The sequence below is a fragment of the Leptonychotes weddellii genome, chromosome 14 (assembly GCF_054177405.1).
Source record: "Leptonychotes weddellii isolate Sample4059 chromosome 14, ASM5417740v2, whole genome shotgun sequence".
Classification (NCBI taxonomy): Eukaryota; Metazoa; Chordata; class Mammalia; order Carnivora; family Phocidae; genus Leptonychotes; species Leptonychotes weddellii.
The window spans coordinates 33848264-33875843 of NC_138382.1; the positions used below are offsets into that span (position 1 = coordinate 33848264).

At 38.1% G+C, this 27580-nt stretch overlaps 1 protein-coding gene across 6 annotated transcripts in view; it reads left to right on the plus strand.

Annotated features, from left to right (window-relative positions):
- Nucleotides 1–27580, plus strand: part of CCDC171 (coiled-coil domain containing 171) — a 299195-nt gene that overhangs the window by 223570 nt on the left and 48045 nt on the right. For all 6 annotated transcript variants that reach the window (XM_081804103.1, XM_081804102.1, XM_081804104.1 and 3 more), the window contains one exon: nt 6336–6467. In XM_081804103.1, the coding sequence (XP_081660229.1) occupies nt 6336–6467 (132 nt within the window). The remainder of the gene's footprint in view (nt 1–6335; nt 6468–27580) is intronic.

Below are 27580 nucleotides of genomic sequence, written 5' to 3' on the forward strand. Positions count from 1 at the left end.
GTGATCAAATCACCCTATCCTCCAGCTTGATAATTTGATTTGAGGGCTCCGTTTTTCAGATCCTTAATTGGTATGTAGCCAGCTTGATAATTTGATTCAAGAGATCCATTTTCTCGGTCCCTAATTGGGATGTGACTATTAATGTGCGGGTGGTGGTGGTGGTGGATTTGTCCTCTTTTTCTGGTGACAGCAGCAGGCAGTCATGGGAGTGTGCTGGCTCCGCTCCAGAGCTGTAGGTTAGGTTAAATAACCTGCCAGCAAGAGAAGGCTAGTTTCTCACTTCCTTCTTTTCAAATGATGAGTGCCTGTGTTTGCTGCAACGTCAGTGGAGTGCCCGCTTCTGCGGAGTGCCAGGGTCTCCTTCCCATGGGTGTGGAGCACAGCAGGAATGGTTGCATGTGTCTTGGGACATCATAGCTGGGGAGTCTTCCGTGTGAGATGGTGACACTGTGTAAGGATGATTGCTGCGCAGGTAACTTGTCTCTCAGTGTAACAGTGTGTGTGTGTGTCTGTGTGTGTGTGTCAGGCCGTGGGAGAAAGAAAACATGAATGAATGAGAATGCCCACAGGCCCAGGGAAACTACTGAGGAAAATAAGGATGTTTGAATAATAGTCTCCATTACTTCTCACAAAACTACTTTTATGAAACTTACACATTTTTGCTAAGATTGCCAGACAAGGGACCAAGGCAAGGTAAAGGTAAAAAAAAATAGTGTTGTTGTTTAGGTAGGGAAATGGAAGATTACCAAAATCCTAAGTGATTTCCCCAACTATTAACTATTCATTATAGATATTAAGAGGCGTTGGGATTTGGTGCTGGGAGCGCTGCACTCAGCATCCCAATATTAGGGATGGTGATGACTGTTTTACAAGGTGGATGGCAGAATCAAGGGAGGTAGTGTGAAGAGTACTCTGAGAAGCATAAAGTACTTTTGGAAGTACCAGTGGTACTACTAATAGAAATGTTACTCTATCCATTTCATTAATTAAACAGTTAAGGAAAAGGTAACAGACAGAGGAAAATACCCATTCAGATGTAACTATTCGATCCATGAATGTTGACAAGCTTGAAGCCCTGCTTCTCTCAGTAGGCACATACCAGAGTCCTGGAGCTGCTAATGATCTTTTTTATCATATTCTCTCTTTCTCCTGCCTTGTAGAATTTGTGAGTTTGGAATGACATTCTTATTTGATCACATACTTTCTCCGAGCCTCTGTATGCACAGCGTTTTTCTTGCTACCGGTGTTATTACGGAGTTTCCTCTGGCTGGTGCCCTTCTCTGTCTATTTACAAAAGGCTCTCCAGTATGCCTATTCTACTTGTTTAACCAAATTTTATGTTGATTAGGTATTAGAGTACATGCCAGGAAAGTTAGATCCAGTCATGTTGTATACCAGACTGCATAAAACTTGAAAATGTATCAGGAGATAATACACTTATTTTATGAAACTCTTGGAAAAAAGAAGCCAGGAAGTGTCTGTGAAACGCAACCCTGTGTTACTGATAGAAGGTTGACCCGCTAGAAATTGTTCAGATATTCTCTGGTGAGATGTGGTTATTTAAAAAACTTGACAGATGGTGAAAAATACTGTCTTTCCTTCTATACCTTTAAGGCAGAGGATGGCCAACACTTTCTGTAAAGAGTCAGATAGTAAATATTTTAGGCTTTGTGGACCATATGGTCTCTGTCTCAACTCTCCACTTCTGTCATGGTAGCAGGAAAGCAGCCAAAAAACAATAGGTAAATGAATGGGTGTCATGTGTTCCAATAAAACTTTATTTACAATAATATGCGGTGGGCTGGATTCGGTTCCCAGGCTGCAGTGTGCCAAGGACACACTGCTCTCTGGTGAGGAGGTTGAAAGATAGTGTGCAAGCTGCTCTAGGGTAGGATGAAAAAGAGAATAAAAAGAGAAGGGAAAGCCATAAGGAATCTGTGGTGGTGGAAGGAAGGGCAGAAGAGGGCGTGGGACAGAAGAAGGCAGGGATGTGGAAACAAAGTAGAACATGAACATGGAGTGATAAGAAAGGAGGTTACAGGAAATGCTGTAGAGGTCCCTCTACTTGGTGACACTGTCTGTGGTCAGAGTGTTGATTTTGAAGCAATGGATGCCATACTAGATTGGAGTAAGTAAAATTTTAGCCAGATCAAGGGTATGATGTGAAATCCTAATTATCACTTACTTTTCCCAGACGTTTAAGATTTGGGCACTGTACATATCTTTTTATGTGATAAGCGTACCTGCATTTCCATCTACAATCCTACTGCTTCTTCCTTAGTGTCCTGATGGTGGAAACACAGCTAGTGCCACATTTCAAAAGTGTGTGTGTGTGTGTGTGTGTTTTAATTTGGAACATTAGGTCCAGAGGGATTTATAGCTGTGCGTGATACAACATGCAGGTTCATGTTCTGAGAGTTGAGCAGTTTTTCCAAAAATGACTAATGTAATCTCATAGTTGATATGTCCACCAGGAATAGCTTTTTTTGTGTTATGGTGGGAGTATACAGAAAATTAGAAAACAGATTGGCGGCTTGTGAGTAAAGGCCAATCAGTGGAATAGGAACGTGGATCTTCTGAATCACTTCAATCTGGAACTTGAGTGTGAGGATAAAATAGATAGATATTTCATACCAATGTTTTGACTTCTTAGAAAGTTTCATTTATTTTTCTCTACCCACCTCTTGTTTCTCTCGTGTCTTATGGCATATCTGTTAGAAATATGTGCTTTCTGAAAGTATGTAATAGGAAAGGGAGAAATCAAACTACTTTCCTAAAAATCAAAATTTCAGAGTGTAGTAATGGAGGTATGTTTTCTTTATTCTTTGTCAAAATACTATGAAATTGAACGGTTGTATAAAATATTATAAAAATGTATGCAACTTGGCAAATGAGATTTATATTGTGAAGTTGTATGAAAAAATTCGTTATATGTTAAGTATGAACTGTCACCCATTTTGAAGTAGAAAAATGTTGTTATATATATTTTATCAGTCACAGCTATAAATAAATCACAGTGAAAAGGGTATAGAATTTCAATTAAAGGATGAATGACGATGTGCTGTAACAGTTAAAGACTGACTCTTGAAATTATAATTTCAAATTAATTTGAAATTTGAAATTATCATTTAATGTGCAGAAAGGTGGCAATGGTGGTTTTAATCTTAGTTCACACTAAACTCTGTACTTTAAAAGGTGAGCCTACTTCTGTTAGAGGAAAAAGTGATTTTACTATTCTAACGATGCGGAACTCGATCCCAGGACCCTGGGATCATGACCTGAGCCAAAGGCAGACGCTTAACCATCTGAGCCACCCAGGCGCCCGCTTCAGAATTCTTTTGACAGTAAAGAAATTTATTTTAGATTCTCATGTTTGAAAAGAATCATTTATATCCAATGGGCAGTGTTTCCCAAAGAGATTTCACTTATCCCTTTTCTGATTTTGGTTACTTTGTTCTCAGGCTGCCTGTTCTCTGTTTTTCATGAACAAATTTAATGCAATACGGAGAGAACCTTTTTTCTTACTGTTCTGGGTTGACTCTCTTTCCCGTTTATCCTTGTTCACACCCTGAAATTCAGACTTGCTTTCTGCACTCTTCTGAGCAAGTCTCATCTTTCACCCTTCATGTTTTCCTGTTCCTTGTCACCTTCCCTTCCTGCTTCTTTGCTGCATGGTTGTAATTTTACTTGTCCTGTGTCACTGTTTTGTCTTCTCTCAACATACTGCTTTCACTCCTTCACACCCCTGAAGATAAAAGAACTCCTAGCCGATCCTTTTTCAAGAGTGAGAAAAAACTTTTCCTAGAAATATTTGGAGAACATTTTGGATGCCTTCTCTCAAAGTCCTGGCTTAATTTAAAAGTGGAATCAACTCTTAAAATGTAGTAGAAATATTTGTGATATTATATCTGTTGTGTAGCGCTATCTCTTGATGGCACTGTCCACGATCTCAACACATCATTTATAATTAAATGAAAGTATTAACACATGCATATTCAAATAATGTTGTAATTATGATGCCCATTATTCGATTCAGCAAAATAATGGCATTTTGAGGTTTTCCCCCATCTAATATAAAGAATGATTTAACTTGGCAAATTAAATAATGTTGTAGTGAGAATGTTAATTTGATGAGAAGTCACAGGTTTAACTGCCAAATGCCCCAGCTTAATATTGTTCAGCGAGTTTATTTAGAGACTATAAAATGTGGCTTACTGTTCCTGTATGTCAAGCTTCACAGTTGAAGTCTGGTGCCTGATAATCATCGGGTTCAAGGACCTCCAGTGCTGGAACTGTGTTGTGGATTATACCTACATTGCTTATGGTCCTCCCTCCTCCTTTGCCCATATTAGCAATCTGCTTTTGTACTTTGACTTCCAGGATTTCCCTAGTGAATTTTGTCACAGAAAAAAGAGAATCATCAATATCGCAGTTAAACTTGACTTTCAAAGCTAATAGTATCTCATTTGGGGGCTCAAATTTAATAAATTTTCTTTGATTCTGGGTGAGTTTTTAAACATCAAACAATGAATTGGCCAGGGTGCAGTAAAATATTTAGATCTATTGACTATGGTTCAGAAGGGTAGAAGGCAAAACACTAGTGGTTTGATGTTGATAAATTCTCAGTACCTTAATCCACACTAATGTTTTCTTTTATCTGAGTGTGCATTGGTGACCAAAAAAATCAGGAGAAGGTATCCGTATATATAAAATATAAAACCTAAAGCAAATATATTTGTAAAATATGATTTATTTTGTTATGTTAAGTAAGTTAAAAGCATTCTCATCCTGACTAAAGACTCTGGAGAATATTTGTTAGAGATAAATACACATTCTGAATTGGGACTCCAGTGTGCATACAGTACTCACACCATTATAAAAATTGCATTACAGTGTATGTTTTATAGCATACACTTTGACATTCAGTTATTGACAGAAATTCTGCTCAACTTGGGAGTATAAAGATTTTTATAACCATAGATTAGCATGAACAATTAAAGATGTTGTCAGATGTTTGTGTGTGCTTGCTAGTATAAGGAAACCCTATGCAGTGTGATAGTTCATTCATAAAATAAGAAATAATTCAAACAGGCTTTAGAAGCTTCCCAAGTAGAATAGAAAAGCGAAGGAGAGGTTTTCGACCATGTACTGTTGCCAAGTTACATTCGAAGTTGCTCAGGGAAAAGTAGGGATATAGATACATATATTTGAGCAATTGGTGTTATTTTTTATAGTGCTCCCATTCTTGACCTTTACTATTTCATCAAAAACACTTTTGATCCTGTGGCTTTACGCTAGTTGCATAATATTTATCCAATATATGGTAGCAAAGAGATACATTTTTAAAACCAAGTCAGCCATAAGGAAAGTTAGAAAATATGCCTACGTATGAAATCTACTATCGTTAAACTATATAATTAAAAACGAAAGCTCACTGATCTTATGGAAAACTAAACTGTGAAAATCTTAAAGCTCTTACTAAGTTTGGAAATTAAAAATGAAAGCAGATCTGTTTCTGAGCATTTTCTTTATCTATGTATAGTATATGGGGAGTAGTTTCTCATTTGTCCAGAAGGTGGCAGTGTAATATCAACTGCCTGTGATACTTACACTGGCTAGAGAATTTGGTATTTCTCCTGGATCTGTGATATGTTTGTATTGTTACCTTTCCGAATACTTAAAATATAGTACAAATACCACTGATTTTATTCGTTATCTTATTTAGAAGTTGCGTGACCGAGTTGGTTTGTATGTATTTAATCGTTAAGACTCAAGTTTAGTAAGAAGGAGATGGGCAAATAAACCTCTGACTGGTATATTTTTAAGTCTCCTTGTGTGTTGAGTATATTTGTTTTTATTCCAGGGTACATATTATTGAAGTTTTCTTTTCAAAGACTAACACCTAATAACTATCTTGTCTAATATATATTAGTTAATACCAGTTAAATGAAACATGTTATTAAGAAAGTGATAATAATTAGGAGATGGCTGTTTGTTTTCGATTTTGTGGATATTTTTTTCCTTCTTCCTTTTTTTCTTTTGAGGGTGGAACAGTGAAAAAAATAATTCAAAACCTCTTGATCAGAAGAGCTCCAGTGACTCTTCTTCCCTCCCTCATTTCAAGCAGGAGGACGCTTTTTCTTCTTAACATTCTCCCCCAGCACTCTGAATTAGAGATTTATTTGCAACGAAAAATCAATTAGTCCTAAATTTATTCATGGATTTCAGGTCCAGCGATCAATGCAAGTCCACTCAGTGGGCTCAAGGGGACCCAGTTCATCCCAGTTAATGTGTCTGAAGGGGAATTACCATTGATGCTGTTTTTTTCCCTTTAGGTCAGAGATCAGATCTCGCTGTCACGGACTGCGGCAAGTAGGAATGACTTCACCCTGCAGCTACCCAAACTGCACCTGGAGACCTTTGCAATGGAGGGGCTCAAGGGCGGGCCAGAGGTGGTAGCATGCCAGGTTAGAGTCTAAATAACATTGTTTGCTCCTGAGACGTATGAAAAAATAAATTGCACTAACTGGAGAGAATGAAGGCCTCCAAGTGTTGTGAAGAACTTAAAGGAGATGCAAATAATTTCTCTTAATTTTTCTCCCACCGTGAAACACTGTTTCACAAATAATTGTTTTTTCTCACAGTCTCGAAATAGCCTATTAAATAATCTAGAGAAATATATATATATATATATATATTTTTTTTTTTTTTACCAAGGAAAGATATGTGTTTTATAGCTAAGTACAGTATGTAAAGAACATGCTTTCCTGTCAACAGAGGACAATAAGACACTAGGCTGTTATCTCTTTAAGCCCGTCTCAATTTGTAGCGCTTATTGTTTTAAAATAAATCACTTTCGATAAAATTATCAGGAGAGATATTTGAAAATTTTCAATGTTAATTCCAGAGTAGAGCCAACATTTCATATGTGGCAATGTAATTTAAGCAACTGTGGAACCAAACTGTACTTTGCATTGAAGAGGATTTATTTACTCTTAATTTTTAGTTTTAATGAACAGCATAATAATGTGCAAACTGGGTTATTTCATTTATAAAACTCAAAGCTCCAAATCGTGAACCCCCAAGTAACTTTAAAATAAACTTATTTTCAAAAACATACTCATTTTCAGATGCTGCAGATATCTTTCTAATCGAGGCTCCTACTGGGTTATTGTGAGCATTTTTTTTTCCTTAGGGTTAGGACAGTTTTTTAATTGGACAAAACAAAATTCGATATGTGCTTTATTCACCTTTTAATGCCCAATATGCCTTTATTAGAGAAACCTATCAATATTATGTAAACTGTAGGAAGCCTGATACTTCAAAAGAGCTTGGTCTTGTTCAGTAGTAATCCAGATTTGTCAGTGTATCTAAAAGAGAGGTATCTCCTAAAACTCAGTTTCTGTTTCACATTTTGAGGTTTAAAATAAACTTTGTCATTCTTTAGTTTATGACCCGTGAAATTTTAATTTTGTACAAAATTAATGTCAGTCCAAGTGGGGCTATGTTAATTTTTTCTACTTGCTCCATAACCTCATTTAATTTGTTATTAGTATCCAAATTAATGCTCTACAAAGAAAAATACTCATTTTCTCTCATTAGATTGTCCACCAATATATTTAAAATATATATGTGATTTAAAACTAAGCATAAAATACTTTTATTTTCAGTTATAGGCTAAAATATTTTTATTTTCAGTTATAGGCTGGAATACTGTACCATTATTTAGTACAAGATTAAGATGTACATTTTAAATTTGATTACCATTATTTATGAATTCATTGTAACTACAAATACAATGTGATTTGAGATTTTTCTAGTGGCTGTAAAAGAATCCTTTACTTGGCTATCTTGATTCACAATCTCAGAGGGCTTAGTACTCGTCATAATTCACAAATAAAGACTTCCCCTGTAGATTTGGGTAATTTGGAAAGAGGCTGATCCTCAGAATGCCATATTTTGGGGGAAAAAATACAAGCTCTCTATGGTTCTGACATCAGTGAATAGCAAGAAGGAAATGTAGAAATCCCTATTTCAAACTGCTGTCTTTTCCGAGTTCTAATAAAAATACTTACGCACATCACCAATACCTAAACACTTGGGCACATTTTGCATCGACATATTGTGATGTACATTGCAGATTAGTCACAGATATTGTAGTTTAGTATTCCATGCAGAGAAGAACACATGATTTGGACCATAATAGTGTTTTTTACACGGACACACAGACACAGACAGACACACAGACACACACACAGAACTGGTGATATGCTTTGGGGTACTTTGAGAAGAAAGGCCCTGTAGTATCAACGACCTTAATTTTAATATGAATAGCTACCATTTCAGTGAGCATTCACTATGGATGAGGTATCATGCTTAGTTCTTTAAATACATCATGTTGTTTAATTTTCACAATGGACTGTAAATATGGTGTTATATGTCAAATGATAGATGGCATCGTTTCCATTTTATAACTGAAAAACAGCAACTACAACAGGTAACTCTCCTCAGATCAACAGCAAGTAAGTGGCAGGGCCCAGAGCCTGAATTCAAGTGTAGGTGTGTTTGACTGCAAAGCCTGAACTGGTAAAATCTGACACTAGAAGAAAATCTAGACACCCGTGGTAAATGGTAAGCATACAGCCTTTGAGATGTACAGTGGGATTTTCCTTCCATCTAGAAAATATACATTATGCCTCTGTGTAAGATGTAGGTCATAGTTTATGCTGTATTGTGGACAGATTCACAGATAAAAAATTTTGTTTCCGTGTGACAGGCTAATATTATGGAATGCTACTTTTCACCTTTTTGCAGTCTATTTTTTTTTTTAATTTTTATTTTTATTTTTTAAAGATTTTATTTATTTGACAGAGAGAGACAGCGAGAGCAGGAACACAAGCAGGGGGAGTGGGAGAGGGAGAAGCAGGCTTCCCGCCGAGCAGGGAGCCCGATGTGGGACTCGATCCCAGGACCCTGGGATCATGACCTGAGCTGAAGGCAGACGCTTAACGACTGAGCCACCCAGGCGCCCACCTTTTTGCAGTCTATAAATATGTATATTTATGCTTAGTGGGACCACGTATTTAGGAATTCAGTATTTGTTGCACTTGCAGTCTGTGCTGATAAGTGGACTGTTTAGAGAGCACACGTCCTTTGATTATGTCAAGGAGAGGATGACTGTGTGGGACGTGGTGGTGGATGACCATTTGGCCAACCCATGCCACCATCATTTGGAGCCGTGGGAGCCGTCACTGTCTGTCTTTTCCAGCATGGGAAGCTTTGTTTCAGGTATAACCCTGGATGGAAGGAAGAACAGTGAGCATGAGTGAAGGGCGAAGAGGATTACCCTTTCTCTCCAGTCTGGAGGAGCATGTGACTGATGCGTTCCTACAGGAGAAAGTTCAGTTCAGAGAAATCTAGTCTCTGAGCTCTGCTAGCTTTTAGCCTCAATTCTCTCAAAAAAGCATAGTCCTGCCAATTTCTCGGGCTTGTAGGAGGACCGAATGGGACAGTGCATGTAGAGAACACAGTGCCTAGCACGAAGAGAGCAAGGCAGTGTCTGGGGGCTGTTATGATTGCAGCCATTATGGGGCCCTGGTCGAGATGAAGTTCGCAACAGAAACTTGTTTTCATTACTTTTAAGGGTGTGTGTGCATGCCCGTGCACAGTTGTGTGTGTGTGTGTGTGTGTGTGTGTTTTATTTGGAAGAATGGTTATTTAGGATCTTTTTCTCTGTATCTTCCATTTGGTTCTTCTACTCCTCCTTATTTCTTGTTTCTTCCAAAGCTTTCAACAATTTTGATTAAGATCCACATTAGCTCCCTATTTAGTTTTCCATGTTACTTGATGTTCCAGTGGGGCCATGTGTCCAGTGAAACCCTTTGTCTAAGCTCCTATGGCAGGTGCAGAACTATCATTACCTGTGCTTTCATCTCCCAAATACTAGCGTATCGGTCTACTAGAAAAAAATTAAAACACCTAGATTAGACAAGTTAGCTTTAGCTGGAAAGTCCAGGTCAACGTGAATGCAGAGGACTTTGGCATAAAAAATATTCTGCCCATATTTTATAAAGATAGTACCTGTTACTCATTATCTTATACTTCCTATTGTTTTTCCCCCAATAATGAGGATATACAATGCATTTAATATCTGGCAGTTATTAGCAGGCATGTGATAAATGTTTCTATCTCTACTTTCATTCAAAAATAAACAACAAAGAACAATATCAAGAGTTAACATTTGTTGAGTACTTTTTCCGTACCAGTTACTTCGCTAAGCACTTTACATTTACTGTCTCACTTCATTCCCACAACAGCGCATATGAATAAGTGCTCTGATTTTATCTATTTTATAAAGGAAGGAGCTAAAGTTTATTGAGATGCAGTAAATTGCTAAAGGTTACATATCCAGTGAATAAGGTCCATTCATGCTTTTAATCTTGCCTTTCTGTCTTTTGTAAACCATGGCTGTGTGTGTGCGTGCGTGTGTGTGTGTGTGTGTGTGCACTTTAAGATGGTCAAGAGGGGCAAAGAATAAAGGTAGGGTGTGTCTGTAGAATACAATTTCATGTGTGAGGAAATAGTGGAGAGAATAGAAATCCAAAAGAAGCCGACTGGGAAAGTTACTTACAGTGTGTATTTCGGCCTCTTCATCTGTGAAATGGAGGTCAGAAGTCTCTGACTCATCATGTTTGTGTGATGATTCAAGGGGTTAGCACATCTAAAGTGCTCAGAGTGACAGGTATATTGTAAACACTCGGTGTCTGTTAGCTGTCCGTGGACAGGAACCCTTCACTGTTTTGTTCACTGTGGCATTATTCTTTGATATAAATAAGTGGAGTGGCTGCATGTAAGGTTATGCACATTCTAAGGCTTTGATACACATTTCCCAGTTGTCCCTGGAAGAGACTTCCAGTTTACTCGAAATGACTTCTCTTAGCCCTTTAGTGTCTTTCTTAAAGTATGGGTCTTTATTTTCCGTTACTAACGGGAAGTGTTATCTTCTTCTTATAATTTAGATCTTCCCTGATTTTCAGATATCCGTTTTTAGTCGGTTCTTAATTTACAGGGTTGCCAGGGTTCGGTCTAAGAGTCTCCATGGGGAGGTAAAGGGAATACAGTGTATGACTGCTGTTTGTTTCACAGGTACTGTTTTTCATTCATTTCTGGATGCATAATGCTGCTTTGAATGTTTGCGATTATTAGAAATCTGACCTTTTTGGTAAGTGGAATCATTTTAGTGATAAGGTATCAAAAAGATTTGGAGGTTATCTAAAGTTGTTATCTCTGAGAGTTTGTGCCACTCTCTTTAAATTCTAAAATCAAAATAACTTTTAAATTAAAAAAACATAAAATGGTTTTAGACTTAGGTTGTGGGATCACATAGAATGTTGAAATGCTACCTTCTTCAAAGGTTAGAAGGTACTCTCCAGAGAAGAGAAGAGGTGTTTTTTAGGGAAAGACAATTAACTGGAAAAATCATACAGTTTATCTGAGAATAAATGCATTTTGATGAAAAGTGCCATCCTCCATCTCACCTATCTGCTTGAGGGCTGTAGTCTGTAGTTCCACAGAATATAAAATGTGCCAAGGAAGCCTTTAAATGACCTAGGAATGAGGCCTAACTTGAGGATGAATATAAGAATTAGTGTCTTTGTTTTTCTGTTGACACCAGGAAGAGTAAATGGCATTTTCTGAGGTAGTTGTAAGAAAATTGACTGAGGTGAGTTGTCAGAAAAACATTTTTGTTATTTGCTACGTGAAAGTTTAGAATTCTAGTGGTGCCTGGGTGGCTCAGTCAGTTAAGCGTCCGATTCTTGATTTCAGCTCAGGTCATGATCTCAGGGTTGTGAGATCGAGGCCTGTGTCAACTCTGCATTGGGCATGGAGCCTGCTTAAGACTCTCTCTCCCTCTCTCTCTGAAGAAAAAAATTTAGAATTCTATCCTGAAGATTTAATAATGCACCAGCAGACATTAAATTTCTTCAAAATCTCCTGGTAATAGAACTGTAAACAATGCTAAATGAGACAAAATAGAATGTTAAGATGTTAATGTGTACAGAGGACTAATTTTTTAAGGTTGTGTTGAAAATTGGGATAGCAATTATTAAATAATTAAGTAATTGCATTTAAACACTGGTTGTAGTCATTGTGAGTTAGGCCTCGTGGTCCTCGGTCTGTATCTTCTAAGATTTTCGTTCTTGATGACCAGGGAAACATAGTATTAGAGTAGCTTGATATCATTGCTTTTCTTCTCACCCTCCCTCTCTCCCTTCCTCCTTGCTTCCCTTATTCTGCCTCTTTGATTTGCACTTAGTTTGGGGGCCATAAGGGTGGTAGTGGAGCATGGGAGGGGAACGCATCAGTCAGAATTCTAGGGCAGAATGTTGAGAGGAACAATGGCAAAGTATGCTTTTTTTTGGTCCAGATATTTTACCAGGTGATATATGCTACTGTTCTTTTCTTCATCCTTATACTTCATTTTAAAAGATTTATTGTAAAAAACGTATTTTAAAAAAGTATTTATTGTTAAGACATAGTCTTGGGCACTAATAGCTAAGATTTCTAAAAAATATATCTGTTAAAGCGAGGAGTTATAGGGGTGCCTGGGTGGCTCAGTTGGTTAAGCATCCGACTTTTGATTTCAGCTCAGGTCATGATCTCAGGGTCGTGGGATCGGATCTCGTGTCAGGCTCTGTGCCCAGCATGGAGTCCGCTTGAGGACTCTCTCTCTTCCCCTCTCTCTGGTCCTCTCCATGCTCTCTCAAAAAAAGCTAGGAGTTATAAAAAGTTCTTTTTAAAATATTTAGCAGATGAGCTACTTTACATCCTCCATCATGGGTTTATTTCGGGTTGGTGGTAGTCTGAAACCACAGGGTTTTTTTTTGGTTGTTGTTGGGACTTTCATCATTGCCTTTTGAAAATGACAGGATGACATATGAGAACAAGGAGATGCATCTGTATGAAGCTTCTGCTACACAGAATCTCATATTGAGGAATCTCATAACTCCTTACTCCTTAACTCAGCTGAAAATATTCATGATTTAGTCCTTCTGGGAATGATCTGGTATCAGTGATCTGAACTGATGCTAAGTAAAATCTGATTCTTTACAAACTAGGCATGATTCATAAAGTCCTTTTTCCAGTTTTGTTTTTAATCATTTCTTCCTTTGTTTATTCTAAGGAAGAATAATTAGGAAGAAGATAAAATCATTGCAGAGTCAGTATCCCAGGAGTTTGAAGAGGTTATGCAGCTTTACTGGAAAGTAAGAGAGCTGGTCACAGGACAGATGAAACCCTTGCCCCTTAGATACAAATTGCAGAGGTAGCTGAATTGTCATTATTTTATCCAATTGTGTTTTTCACAAGGAATACACAATTGTCCTTTCCTGTGAAGGTTGAATTGTGCTTCTGGAATTCTTGGCCAGAATCACCATTTTGTGTGAGCTCTTGGCCCTCAGCTCTTTGGGTGCATTGGCTTCTCATCTGTAACACGGAGGTGATGAGACCTGCCCCGCTGCATCTTGGGGCAATTGAGAAGGTCATATGACGTACGTGAAAAAAGTTTGAAGATTAAACAGCACTAGTAGATATTTTTAAAATTGTTTTTGTTTGAATATTTGGCATATAAACGTTCCTTGATCAGGTGTGTGCTTGCTTAGTTTTCAGTTTCCGGTGGAGATTTTTGTCCTAAAAACGAGCAAGGCAGTCAGATTAAAGGGAAGTTGGCAACCACGAGTCTGCAATTTTCTGTACGTCCTTGAGTTTGCTGGAAACATCGTGTTGATCCGAATGGGAATTTCTTTCTTAACAGCATAGTATTTGGAAGAGATAAGAGAATTCTGTGCGTGGGAAAGAGGCGAGCAGCATAATATCGGAGAAAGCCGATGTGGAGAGTCAGAACGCCTGGATTCAAGTCCTGACTGTAGGTTCAGCGTCGAGCCCCCGTTTCCTGTGCAGATGCGGACGGCGCAGACTGTCCCGCTCTCTCGCTCACAGGACGGTGGGGAGCTCAGATGGGATGATGTGCATGCGAGGGTGCTTTTTATGGTATAAAGTGCTTTGTCAGTATAAACTGTGTTGGACTGAACTGCAAACAGGCCTGGGGGCAGGACAAGGGACTCAAGTACATTAAGGAATGTTTTAGCGTTTCAGCTCTTGGAGGTTTTTGACTAATGATTTGTTTGATGCAACTTTCACTTTAAAGGCCGAACAGAATGTTCACAATTTCAGTGTTCCCTCACATTTTAGTATAAAGCCATGGAGAACACTTTGAATGTACTTCTATTTGAATAATTATTATATAAAGTAATTAAGGAATTACTAGTGTTTTCATATTTTCTTTGAACTCTGTGGCCTTTATTTACACCATTTATTTTTTTAAGAGGGACTTCGAATTCCATCTCTGAAATGGTGACAATATTTGCCTGTGTGTGAAATGTTTCAGACACATTTAGTCAAAAACAAACAAAACCACAAAACATGAAAGTACAGAGCATTTTTTTGTTTGGTTTTTGGCTACAATGTTCAGCTCTAGGTAGCTCAAGGCAGAAAAGCTGCAAAGTGATATGAACATAATTTCTTTGTCGTTAATGTTAAGAGGCAAAAACTGAATCCCAAACCTGACCCTTCCTCTATCTTTCTTTTCTCATTTTTGCAGCCTATTTAAGTATAACCTTACTAGATAATACCTCTTACTACTTATTATTGAGAGACTGAAGCCTGTGAGCACTTGAACTTTCAAGTGCTGCCACAGAAATGCTCTTCATTTTAGCTACTTGGACAAAAAACAGTGTTTGATGGAGTGACTAGGTGAAGACCTGGAAAAGGAAGGGTTATCTACAAATTGAGTGAGTTTATTATGGCTTAGTGATTTGCTGATTGATTTCATTTGCTGTCAGTTAAGGCTCTCTTAATGTCAGTTTTCTTTGCATAATGCCTCGAAATAAAGACTGATGAAGTTCTTCAGATTGATGCCGCTTATATAAACTGACCCTGATTTGCCCTGTTTTACATGACAATTTAAGTGACGGCACTTAGAGGAAAATACGGCAATGAATATGCAACTTAAGGATTAAGGGAAATGCAGTAAATCATTCAGTCTAAAACTAGGTACAAAAGTAATTTCTGGTAATAATTCCACAGATGCCTTAAGTTTTATTAAACAGACTGTTATTACTTTGAAGTGTGTGTGTGTGTGTGAAGAGAGAGGGGGAGGGAGTTGAATTGAAAAAGAACGGAAAGTGATCCTAAATCTTTTCAAATTATGGTAAATCTTCCTCTCCCCACTTATTTAAACTTGGAGTTATCAAAATCACAGTGTAAAAAATGTTTTATTTGAGGTTGCATAAATGCTGTAATATAAGTAACCACTGAAATGTAGGGTGAGTAATTTTGAAACTTTAAATGCTTTTTGTCAGTTTCAGAACCTTCTAGTAACAGCAGAAGTAGCTCCCCCCCCCCAAATGGCCGCAAGTCTCATCGTATGGACTAAAAGGAGGCATAACTTCCGGGTGGCAGACTAACTTAAGAAGTAACTCAATGAGGAAAACATGGAATGCTAACATTTCACTCCTTTTCTGAGTGAGGGCTCCTTAACCCACACTTTCCCCTTTTCTCTGGGGAATATATGATGCCGCTTCAGAGTTGTAGGGTAATATAGTGCATATTAACTATCATGAACCTGACTTGGTGTAACTTCATGAGGATTGAAAGGAGGACACAGGGGAGCCTGAGTAGCCCCGTCGGTTGAGCATCTGACTCTTGATCTCAGCTCAGGTCTTGATCTCAGGGTCCTGAGTTCAGGTCCCATATTGGGCTCCATGTTGGGTGTGAAGCCTACTTAAAAAAAAAAGGAGGACATAGAACACAAGTCTCTGTAGTGGGTTCTGCTCATGTGGTGAGAGCTTTGCAAACCAACACTGAAGCCTAAGTGGTATCCGTGACATATTTAAAAGAGGCACATGTTCTGTATTTGCAAATAAGGCTTAAAATGGTCCTCCGGCCTTAGATCTTTGGTTGAATGTTATCTGGTGGAATGATTTGCCCACAAAATTTAAAGTCTAAAAGAAGAAACTCCCATGTTTTGAAACTTTCTAAAATTGAGAAGGAAATGATGATGAAATTAAAACATGTACATGTTTAACTTTGTACATGTATTAAGTTATGTCATAGGACAAAATAAGAAAAAATAATTTTATGAGATATTTAACACAGTGTCTTATGCAAAGCTGCCAAAAGATAGCAGTCATTATTATTGCTATTATTATTATTATTATTTTTAGAGAGAAAGAGTACATGTGCACGTGAACAGGGGGCGGGGGGGTAGCGGGGAGGGGCAGAGGAAGAGGGAGAGAAAGAATCTTAAGCAGGCTCCATGCCCAGCACGGAGCCCAATGTGAGGCTCTATCTCACGATCCTGAGATCATGACCTGAGCAGAAATCAAGAGTCAGATGCTTAACCGACTGAGCCACCTAGGCACCCCAGTCGTGATTATTATTATTATAGAGACAGTATGTGTGAGTTGAGGAATGTTATAATTCTTCATTAAGTGACGAGGAATTCTTTGAGAGTTTTGGGTGTCTCATGTTATTACCAAGTTTATAATTACTGCAAATCAAGAGGTTAGATGATTTCTTGTTAGCATTAGGCAGTAGATACAACCATGACTGATAAAGAGTAAATTCAGGGACTATTACAGATATTTTTCTTATTATGTCTTTGTGGTAGTATACCATGGTCGGTGGATCTTGGATGTTCAAATCCATGACTAAGAGACACATGATCACAGTTAAAACCTTAGTGAAAGAATTTGTTAATACAGAAGCTACCAGTTTACTAATGCCAACATGAATGTCCACTTAGATTGCATTTAAAACACTATACAAGATGGTTATATCCATCAAATTTCTCTGATTATAGATTCATACCAATCTGAATAATTACCTAACATAAAACTTAAATCTTTAGACTTGCTAAATGACAGTTTAAAAAGAAATTTACATATAAAACTAACAATACAAGCTAGAAAACTGAAAAATCGCTCTCTGACACGTCAAATTTTATACATATGTGTATATATAGATCACTTTGTTATCAAAAACACGGTACATGCAATAATATTCATTATAAGTACTTCATTATACTGAACACACCCAAATTTCTTTAAAAAATGTTTTAAATTTATTTAAATTCAATTAACCAACATATAGTGTATTATACTTTTTAAAAAAGATTTATTTATTTATTTATTTTAGAGAGAGGGAGTATGCTCCCTTCCCCTGCTCTCTGTCTCTCAAAAAAAAAAATTGATTTGATTTTGACATCCTGCCTTAATTTTTACATGGTTGTAATAATTAGCAGGTTAGCTAGAAACCATATGTGTGTGTGTGCGCACGTGTGTGTGTGTGTGTGCGTGTGTTGATTTCTGGCTCCACTGGAACTAGCAGAATGTTGCATCCGAATTTTACACAATAAATCATTAAATAATTCATTAGAATCCTTTTGCTTGTGATATCTACATACTCCAGTGAAATCATGACCCTATAAATATAAGTATATATAGTAACAATCCCAAATGATACCTTTTTTTTTTAATAACATGAGAGTTGTTTGTCATCCTTCAGGCCCACAACTCCAGTCTGGAGCTCTGAGCTCCACAACTAAAACCTGGTGACTCAGAGGCAAAAGCCTGACCTGACCTAATCTTGTGGCGACACGTGAGAAGAACTGACATGAGGCCCTTGATAGTCTCAGTTTCTCCCCCTTAGTGGGATTGTTTCAGTGTTTTGCTGTAGAATGGATTTGATTAGAGTGCACTGCCCTAGATCCTGAGGAGAGGGCTACTTCACATATGGTCTATGCCCCATATTTCCAAAATCCAAAAACTCCTGAGCTCCAAAACACATCTGGTTCCAAGGTTTCAAATAAGGGATTGTGGAAGCCATACGAACATTGAAACAGATTCCACACAAATAATGCATATTATCGCTACAGTGTAAGCTTTTTGTTTTTCTTATAATGAAGCACAATTGGCCTATGGGATGGTTTGGGGTTTTTTGTTTTGTTTTTTGAGGATAGCTGACACACAGTGCAGGATTTAGTGTTTTGACAAGTTTACACATTGTGCTATGCTCACCACAGTGTGGCTTCTGTCCCTGTCTGGAGTGGTGTTCTTGAGTGAAATTTAAGTTTAATGACTATTCTCTCTTGTCTTTGTTTGGGGTCATACAGGAAGGGTGTGGTAGTTTGAGCCACCTGGAAAACTCAGAGACTTCAATACTTGTGTTATAGGCAAATCAGATATGGCTCTAATAGGCTTTATCTTGCTCATGTCTAATACCTGTTTGCAAACTAAACGTGCATCCCTGTTCCATGCGAGTAGGAATTTGCTGGGACATTCTCTTTGGGCCCCTCCCACATTATTCCTGAAAGCACAAGGGATGAAATTCCTTGTCACATAACCTGCTTATCCCTTTCACCTCTCACCATCTCTTCCCACTGGATAAGGTAATGCAGACTCTTCAATGCAGACTTGTCAAGACCCTCGTCAAGGATCTGGTGAGGTCAGCTCTCCTGATAACCAGGCAGTTGCTCTAGGTGAAGAGGGCAAGGTCATTTGGGAGTCCAAGGGCCTGGTTGTTAATAGCCCCAGTTTCTGGTAATCTATAGGAGGCTTAGGAACCAGAATGCCCTTTGCTTCACAGTTTTCCACTTAGGCTAGAGGAGAAATAGAAGTGTCATTTGAGGGTATTTAGAGATCAATGTGCACCAGGAAATTTGTTTTAGAAAAATAAAATGGCCAGCTCTCTTGACCATATACATTGGATATGGCTAATGCTGTTCAATCATGTACTGAGCACCTGCCAAGTTCAAGGCGTTGTGCTGTGTTCTGGGATACAAAGGTGACCTAGAAATCTTTTGGGGGGAATATAGAATTTAAGAGTGATATGAGATGGAAAACATGATTGCTGTAGGAGAAGCATAGATAAAGTACCATAACCTGTCCTTCAGAGATGAGTGAAATTTATTCTTCCAAATTAGGAGAGGATTAGGAGAGGCTTCATAGAGGAGGTGGCATTTGGAGGGGGGCCTTGAAGGTTATATAGCTAAAAATACCCTTTTCTATAAAATGCTTTTGTTAGGAAATACAGTTGGGAAAACCTGGAGTGCGAATCCCAGCCACTAGGTAGCTTGGCAGGAGTGAAATCTGTGGGATGGGCTCATCTCAATCTCATGATTGGTAATTATTTTTTTAAAGATATATTTATTTATTTGAGAGAGAGAGAGAGAGAGCATGCGAGCACACAAGTGGGGGTGGGGGGGAGGTCAGAGAGAGAGGGAGAGAATCCTCAAACAGACTCCCCACCGAGCCTGAAGCCCAACTCGGCGCTCCATCCTAGGACCCCGAGATCACGACCTGAGCTAAAATCAGGAGTGGGATGCTTAACCGACTGAGCAACCCAAGCGCCCCTCATGATTGGTAACGTTCTTTTCAGCTATTGAAGTTCTACAATACTGTGAATAAATTATGGTCTCTGCAGGATTTCATGGATATCTTATTATTTGTTCCTTTGTAATGTACAAAAAGTAAATTAATTTCTTTAGCTGAATATCAGAAAGCACCTTAGAACCAGTTTGTCCTTAAAATAATATAGTAACACTATCTTTTTGGAGATATAGTTTAACACACTTCAGTGAATTTTGGTATAGAGATTATAGGGATTATTGAATTGATAACCCTGACTGACGCATGTAGATTTCCAAACCAAATCTGGTATATCAGAATCAGAATGGAGGGGCACCTGGGTGGCTCAGTCGTTAAGCGTCTGCCTTCAGCTCAGGTCATGATCCCAGGGTCCTGCGATCGAGCCCCGCATCGGGCTCCCTGCTCCGCGGGAAGCCTGCTTTCCCTCTCTCACTCCCCCTGCTTGTGTTCCCTCTCTCGCTGTGTGTCTCTCTCTGTCAAATAAATAAACAAAATCTTTAAAAAAAAAAAAGAATCAGAATGGAATCATGGTAATAAAAGAATTAACTCTTAATAAAGGCCTAAGATATTTTCTTTCTTTTTCTCTTTACTGATTGGCCTTTCTTTAGGTATATTGAAATTTTTTCATACTGGATTTAATTAAATCACAAACAAGTGCATCAAATTCTTATAATTCCAGCGAAATGGCTTTTTAGCATTTCTCTCCAAGTTAACGTAAAGATACCAATTATAGATGTCCTTTGCTGAGATTCATAAACAAAGCTGACAGTGTTATGTGAAAAGAGGAAAGTTGAAGCATTCACTATTGGGTGTCTATGTGTATGCATTTTCTCTGTATGTGGAAGTGTAGCTTAGATCAATTGCACTCTCTGAAAGTTGTTTGTTTTGAGATAATGGACTGAGCAGCTTTTCTTTGGTCATGAACAACTAGCTCTCAGCCCTGTAAGCCACTTATTTCTGTAACTTTTCTTTTTGTATTAACACCATTCCTTTAAGGAAATTTGCATGCTGAATCCCCAAAAGATTAAAATGAGGCTGTGTCTTTGCTACATACACTACCATATTTGATTGAAGCAGCTGGGATCTTCGTAGGTTGATTATGAAACAGACAAATGGGAAGTGCTGGTTATCACTTTGTTCCGTCTCCCAAAAGTGTAAATCAGAAAGAGATTATTGGAATATAAAGTGCCCTTTGTTAAGCCCCAAATATCTTTTGAAGAAGATAAACAGGCATTCTCAGTACAGTCCACATTATTACTGAAATTGAAAGTCTCACTAACTCTAAAATGAAGAACCATGCCAATATTACATGTTGTTAACTGAATCAAGCTGAGCGAGTATGTATGGGACTCCTGCTCTGTACTCAGCCCTGTGCTTGACAGACGGTTGGGTGACCGAGGAGGGATGTGCAATCAGAGAGGAATTACAAAACAGAACCTCAGAACACAAGAGGAACAAAACAAGCACGTATATGGGAACCATGAAGTGTGAACATGTACGCCAGCAGTCTTTGGAAAGTGTAAAGGTGGGGAAAGAGGCTCAGTGTACCACTAACCTTGTTTTATATTCTTCTAAAAAATTATTATTATTTTTTTAATAAGAAGAGCCATTTGGCTTTTTGGGGGAGATAATCTACTCAATTAGTGTTTTATCTACTCAGTTTCAATATGAACTTTAAACATGTATTATTTTCCCAACTTAAATGTAAATCTGAATATGCCATTCCTCTCTTAATATACAGCTAAATGGCTGCCCATCACCCTTAAAATAAAATTCAAACTTCTCATCTTGCCCTTGGGCTCTTCATGATCTGGGCCTTGCCTCTGTCCAACGTTATCTTCTAACACTCTGCCTTTCATTCACTGAGTGTAGAGCAATACTGACCTTTTTGCTGTAACTTGAGCATACTGAGCATAGTCCCATTTCTGAGGCTTTGAGCTTGCTGGTCCCTTTACTTGGCATGCCTTATGCCAAATCTTCATGAGGCTCCCTCCTTCATTCATTCATGGCTTTGCTTAAGTGTCAAATGATGGAAGCCTTCTCTTGTCACTAACTAAAATAGCCACTCTTCTCCCTTCATACTTCATAGCCTTGACCCTGTTTAATTTTCCTTCAAAGCACATGACCGAATATATTTGTCTATTACCTGTCTTTCACTAGAATGTAAGACCCATGAGTACAGGGGTTACTGCTGTATCCTCAACACCTAGAACATAGTTAAGTGCTTAGAAATATTTGGTGAATACATTAATGAATGAATTGAGATGTTCTCTATTGTGGCCTTTGTCAGAGGCAGAACTGTGCGTATTAAGGAAAAGAGCAAGGAGTTTGGAATTAGATGGACCTCTGATTCCCAGTTGTGCCACTTATTAGCAATGTGCTTTTAAGAAAGTTAGTTATGGACTCTGAGCTTCAGTAGCTTTATAGGTAAATTGTGCTAAATAATTCCTATTTTGTAAGTACAGCGTAAAGCTTAGAGATTATGCATTTTGCCACAGAAAACAGACTGTGTTCAGATTTGTATGTATATATGTTATTTAGGATAGCTAGAAAATGCCCTTCTTTTGGTTGAGGAGTCTAAATCATCCTGCACAGGTGTATCTATTGCTTAAAATAAGGAGAGAATAGTAGTCAAAGTAACTCTGATCTCCAAGGACTGTACTGTTAAGTGTCAAAAGTGCATATAAACATTTCTGCATGTCAGTGCCTGAAGGTATGGTTTTGACATTTGGACAAAGCTAGACTGCCTGAATCCCAGCTCACACCATCACAATTGAATCCAAAAATTTATCTGTACCCTCATACCATACTAAGTCTTATCTCTATGTCAATAGGATCCAAAGCAGTCTAATAATCCCCATTACAAAACTACCAGTGATGTCAAGACATAGTAGGTGTTCAAGAACGGTAACTATAATGATTTATTTTTTCCTGAAGGAGAGCTAAAGTAAGGAGGTTAAGCTTCTTTACGGTTTCCTATGACGCACAATTAATTCTGTGTTATCCACTAACTAAACTACTCTTACTTTATCAATCTTTGTTAATTAATAAACCCAGTGCCGTTGTATAATTTAGCATATGTTGAACATTTGGTATGTTGCTTAAATTTTTAAGTCCTAAAGCAAGGTAATTTATTATTATTATTTATTAATCTAGCAGTATCTTCTGAGAAACTCATTTCTTTTAGAATTTTTTAAGATCACTGTTCTTTTTTATGACTTCGTGTCCATATGCAAGAGTTTCCAGGAGAAATTTTTTTTTTCTCAGTCTCTGATTATTTTGGTGATCTCTTTTCCATATTCTTGTAGGAAACTAATGTTACTGCTTATCCCTTTGGTCTTTCTTTACAGTAACCTTTAGCATAATAAAAGCGGTAATCACCAGCAGTCTAGAAGCTGCATTTAACTTCAGGATTGGCTTTGACTCAGTTCTGGTTGGAAATAACATATTTGAAAGAGAATTGGTCTTGTTCTTGGCACATTCAAGTTGTATATGCCATGGTTGAGTGGAGGCCAGAAAAATGTTTAGAGTCTAAACACGATATAAAGAAAACATCATTTAAAAAAATCTGCTGCAGAAGTATCCTGCAACTCTGCTGAATATGGTTTCCCATGAGGCTCATACCTGAAAAGCTACTATATTTACATCCTTCAAAGTGGTACCAGTAAAAATTTTGAGTGATGGCATAAGTCAGGTCCAGGGCCATTTCAAATGGCAAAAGGGGGAAAATGAAGTCTGATATTCTCTTTTTTCTTTATAAAATAACACCAACAAAAACATACCTGAACTATATGCAATATGGCATCAAGTCAATTCACGCTATTTTGTCTTTAGTTGTACTTGACTAAGAAGTTTGTATATTTGCAACAAAATGTTTTCTTCTAATAACCTGACACATTTACACTCCTTAACATTGTCACCATCATTACTGTAAAGCATTTCAGTGTCTGTAGGTACATTGCATTAAATACCTAGTTACACGTGTTTTTAACCATGCCCTGTACTAAAGAAATAAGAGCACCTAATCTTAAGTGGATAGCAGGGGTCCAGACCAGTCTCTAAAGGGAAACATAGTAATTCTAGTATATGCACAAAAACCCCTAGAACATCTCGGGTCAAAAGTGGGCTGTCCAAGAATAGGAAAACATCTCGTATGAGAGAAAGGGGGAAAAGTTGGTTCACCAAAATCCTAGTTTCTACATAAAGGAAAGGTCATTTTTCTGCCAGGTAACTTTCCAGATATGACAAGATAAAAGCCTTTCCTAGGTAAAATGGAAATGAAATATAACTTCTTAGAGTCCTCTTCCTCCTGTGCCTATGTTTGGTATGCAGGGATCTCATACAGAATGAGAATTTATGAGTCAGAAGAACTAGTTATGTGTGGGTAGGATTTGGGGTATTGGCATTTTGGGGTCTTGGTATTTTGCTTCTAATGTCTTTCACTGGTAACATCAGATCCTCACTTCAGGCAGCTGGGTGAAATGCACAATACACTGCCATTTTACATGTATCAGTCAATTAAACACACTAGAAGTTGCTTTTCCAAATTTTGTCATTTTCCAAAGTAACCTATTGTATGAATAATAGAAGATTTGCTTTAATTTGTAAGCTTAATTTAATTTTTTTCTCATTAAAATAATCTCACGGCCTTCTTTCAAGTTGCATTTTTCTAGAAACCAAAGAGGTTTTCAGGGGCAGTGTAGAAATTATGTGACATATTAGGACAGAATAGAGATTCATGAATTTGCTGCAAGTGTTTATTGAACCCATTCTATAGAAGGAATTAAATGCTCAAGAAAATATCATCTGAAGTTCCTTTACTTGAAGTAATTATTTCTTTCCATTACATAAGGAAAAATTGGTTGTTCGGAGTCAGCATGATGTAGTGATTATTGAGTTTGAGAACTTCAAGAAGCCTGGTTTCATAGCAAAATTCAAGAAGGACTTTGCTTTTATACCCTTTCCGTCAGGAGAGGAGAGAGCGTGGGTTGAATTGACAGTTAAATGAATGTTGTGATAGACTACCTGTGCATTTTTTGAAACTTGGAAAGCCTAGATTAATTCTGCTGATCTTACTGAGAAACTTGGTATGATAGACAGCCCCAAACAAACAAACCACATAAAACACTAAACCCCAAATATAAAGCAACCCCGGAAACTTGCAACACATGGAATGAGGCATGGGCTTTGGAATTGAACGGACATGAATTTGAATCCCAGTGCCATTCTTTATTAGGGAGGGGACCTTGGGTAAGGTACTTAGCAACACTGAACCTTGGTTTCCTAATCTGTGAAGTAGAGATAACATGTGTCTTACGGAGTCATTGCCAGAATCAGAAGAGTATACAGAGCTCAGGCTGTGATGTTTGGCACATAGTAACTGCGGTTGCTTAGGACTGGGGTCCAGGCAAGCCTTGCAGTATGGGAACTATGAAGGAAGCAAGAACACCTTTGGGCACAGATTTGAGCAAACCTAGGCTTTATTGACTGTCCTCCATCCCAACTCATTTGGTGATTCCTGGTGGTAGAGAGGGCGGGAGCTCACCTCCCTCATTGGCCTAACTTTTAGGGCAGACGTGGGGTTGACTTGGAGTGGAGAATAGAGCTGGGTGCATAAGCCCCTCAGATTGCATCGACTCCTTTGAGGCCCAGCTGTCCTCTGGCCCCAGAATGGCTGGTGTTGCTGTGACAGTCAGTGAGCAAGGGAGACAGATGTCTGCCCCCCTCTCAGGGTGTCTTGCTCATGTGCCTGCCTAAAGGAGTCTTTGGAAATTATAGGCAGAAGACAGGTTAGGAGCTAAGAAGATCTAGTCTGGGCCTTTGCTGGATAAGCAGATATCATTTAAACTTTTTGGAAGAAGTTTTATTCTTCTCTCATTTGTTTCTAAAATTTGTATATCTACCCCTTTTTAATTAAACATGAGCAGACTTTGCTTTTTTTTTTACCTTTTTATTTTCAAATAATTATAGATTCACAAGAAGTTGCACAAATAGTATCCTTCATCCAGTTTCCCCTAATGTTACATCCTACATAACTTTAGTACAATATCAAAGCCAGAAAATGGACATCAGTGCAGTGTGTGTGTGTATAGTTCTATGACATTTTATCACATATGTGTGTTTGTGTAGCCACCACCACACTCAAGATACAGAACTGTGGCATTGCCACAAAGACCTCCATCAGCTAACCATTTTATAGACATTTCATCGCCCCACCCCAAATCATCCCTAACCCCTGGTAACCATTAAATGCTTTCTGTCTCTATAATTCTGTCAATGATAAATAAATGAAATCCTACAGAATGTGATCTTTTGAGATTGACTTTTTCCCCCCACTCAGCGTAATGCCCTTGAGATCCATCCACGTTGTTGTGTCTATCGATAGTTTGTTCCTTTATATTGTTATACCAGTAGTCATGGTGTGGATGTTCCACAATTTGTTTAGCTATTCATTCATTGGTTGTTTCCAGTTTTGGGCTATTACATATAAAGCTGTTATGAACATTCATGTACAGATTTTTGTATGAACAAAATTTTTTATTTCTCTAAAAAAAAGGCCCAGGACTGTGATTTCTGGGCCAAATGTATGCTTACTTTTTAAAGAAATTGCCTTGGGGGCGCCTGGGTGGCTCAGTCGTTAAGCGTCTGCCTTCAGCTCGGGTCATGATCCCAAAGTCCCGGGATGGAGTCCTATATCGGGCTCCCTGCTCAGCTGGGAGTCTGCTTCTCCCTCTGTCCCTCACCCCTCTCTCACACACTCCCTCTCATAAATAAATAAATAAATGAATGAATGAATGAATAAATAAATAAATGGGTCTTAAAAAAATAAAGAAATTGCCAAACTTTTGTCTAGAGGGGCTGTACCATTTTTCTTTCTTACCAGAATGTACGAGAGATCGTTTCTCTGCTTCTTCACCAGCTTTTGATGTCACAGTTTCTTCTTTTAGCCATTTTGATAGGCATGGGGTACTATCTCACTGTGGTGTTTTTCATTCTCTAATGGCTAGTGATTTTGAAAATCTTTAATGTGCTTATTTGAGATTTGTATGTTCTCTTTGGTAAAAAGTATCTTAGTGTTTCTTGCTCATTTTCTAATTGGATTGTTTGTCTTTTTACTATTGAGTTTTTAAAAAATATATTCTAGGAACTAGTTCTTTATCAGATACGTGGTTTGCAAATATTTTCCCCTATTGTAGCTTTCTTTTAATATTAGAAACAGATCTTTTGAGAGCAAAAGTTTTTAATTCTGGTGAAGTTCAGTTTATTGATTTTTTTTTCTTTTATGGATTATGCTTTCATTATCATGTCTAAGAACACTTCAAGCCCTAAGATGCCAAAGATTTTCTCCTATTTTTTTTTTCCTGGAAGTTTTACGGTTTTATGTTTTACATTTAAGTCTGTGGTCAATTTTGAGTTAATATTTGTGTAAGGTGTGTGGTTGGGCTGTGATCATCAGAATTCTAAGATGGTCCACAAGACCCTTCTCCCTGGTGTACAGGTACCATATAATTAATCTCCTCCTTTTGAGGGTGGGCAAGACCAGTAAATATGGGATCATCTTGAATGGGCCTGACCTAATCAGATGAGCCTTTTAAAAGAAGGTGAAGTGAGGGAGATGCTCTGTTGCTGGGCTGGAAAAAAGCAAACAGCCATGTTGAGAAAGGAGGGGTCCATCCAGCAACAACATGAGAAAGGTCTTTAGGAACTAAGAGTAACCCTGGCTGACAGCCAGCAAGAAAATGGAGACCTCCATTCTCCAACCTTCAGGAAATAAATTCTGCCACCAACTTGAATAAGCTTGGAAGAGGACCTTGAATCTCAGATGAGCCTGCAGCTGCATTTGACCCTTAATTTCAGTTGGCTGAGGCCCTGAGCAGAGCACCCCGCTAAGCGGTGCTAGATCTCTTTGGTATGGACTGGCATATCACTTGGTCCATTATTTAGACATAGATGGTCCTATGAGGTGTGTTGAAGGAAAGGTGGAAGGATTTCACAGTGCAGAGCGGCTGAGAGTGGTATCCTTGCTTGTTTATTTACCTCTTGTGCATTTCAACATGAACTGTTATGTGCCTGTCTGGTTAAGTGAATTTATG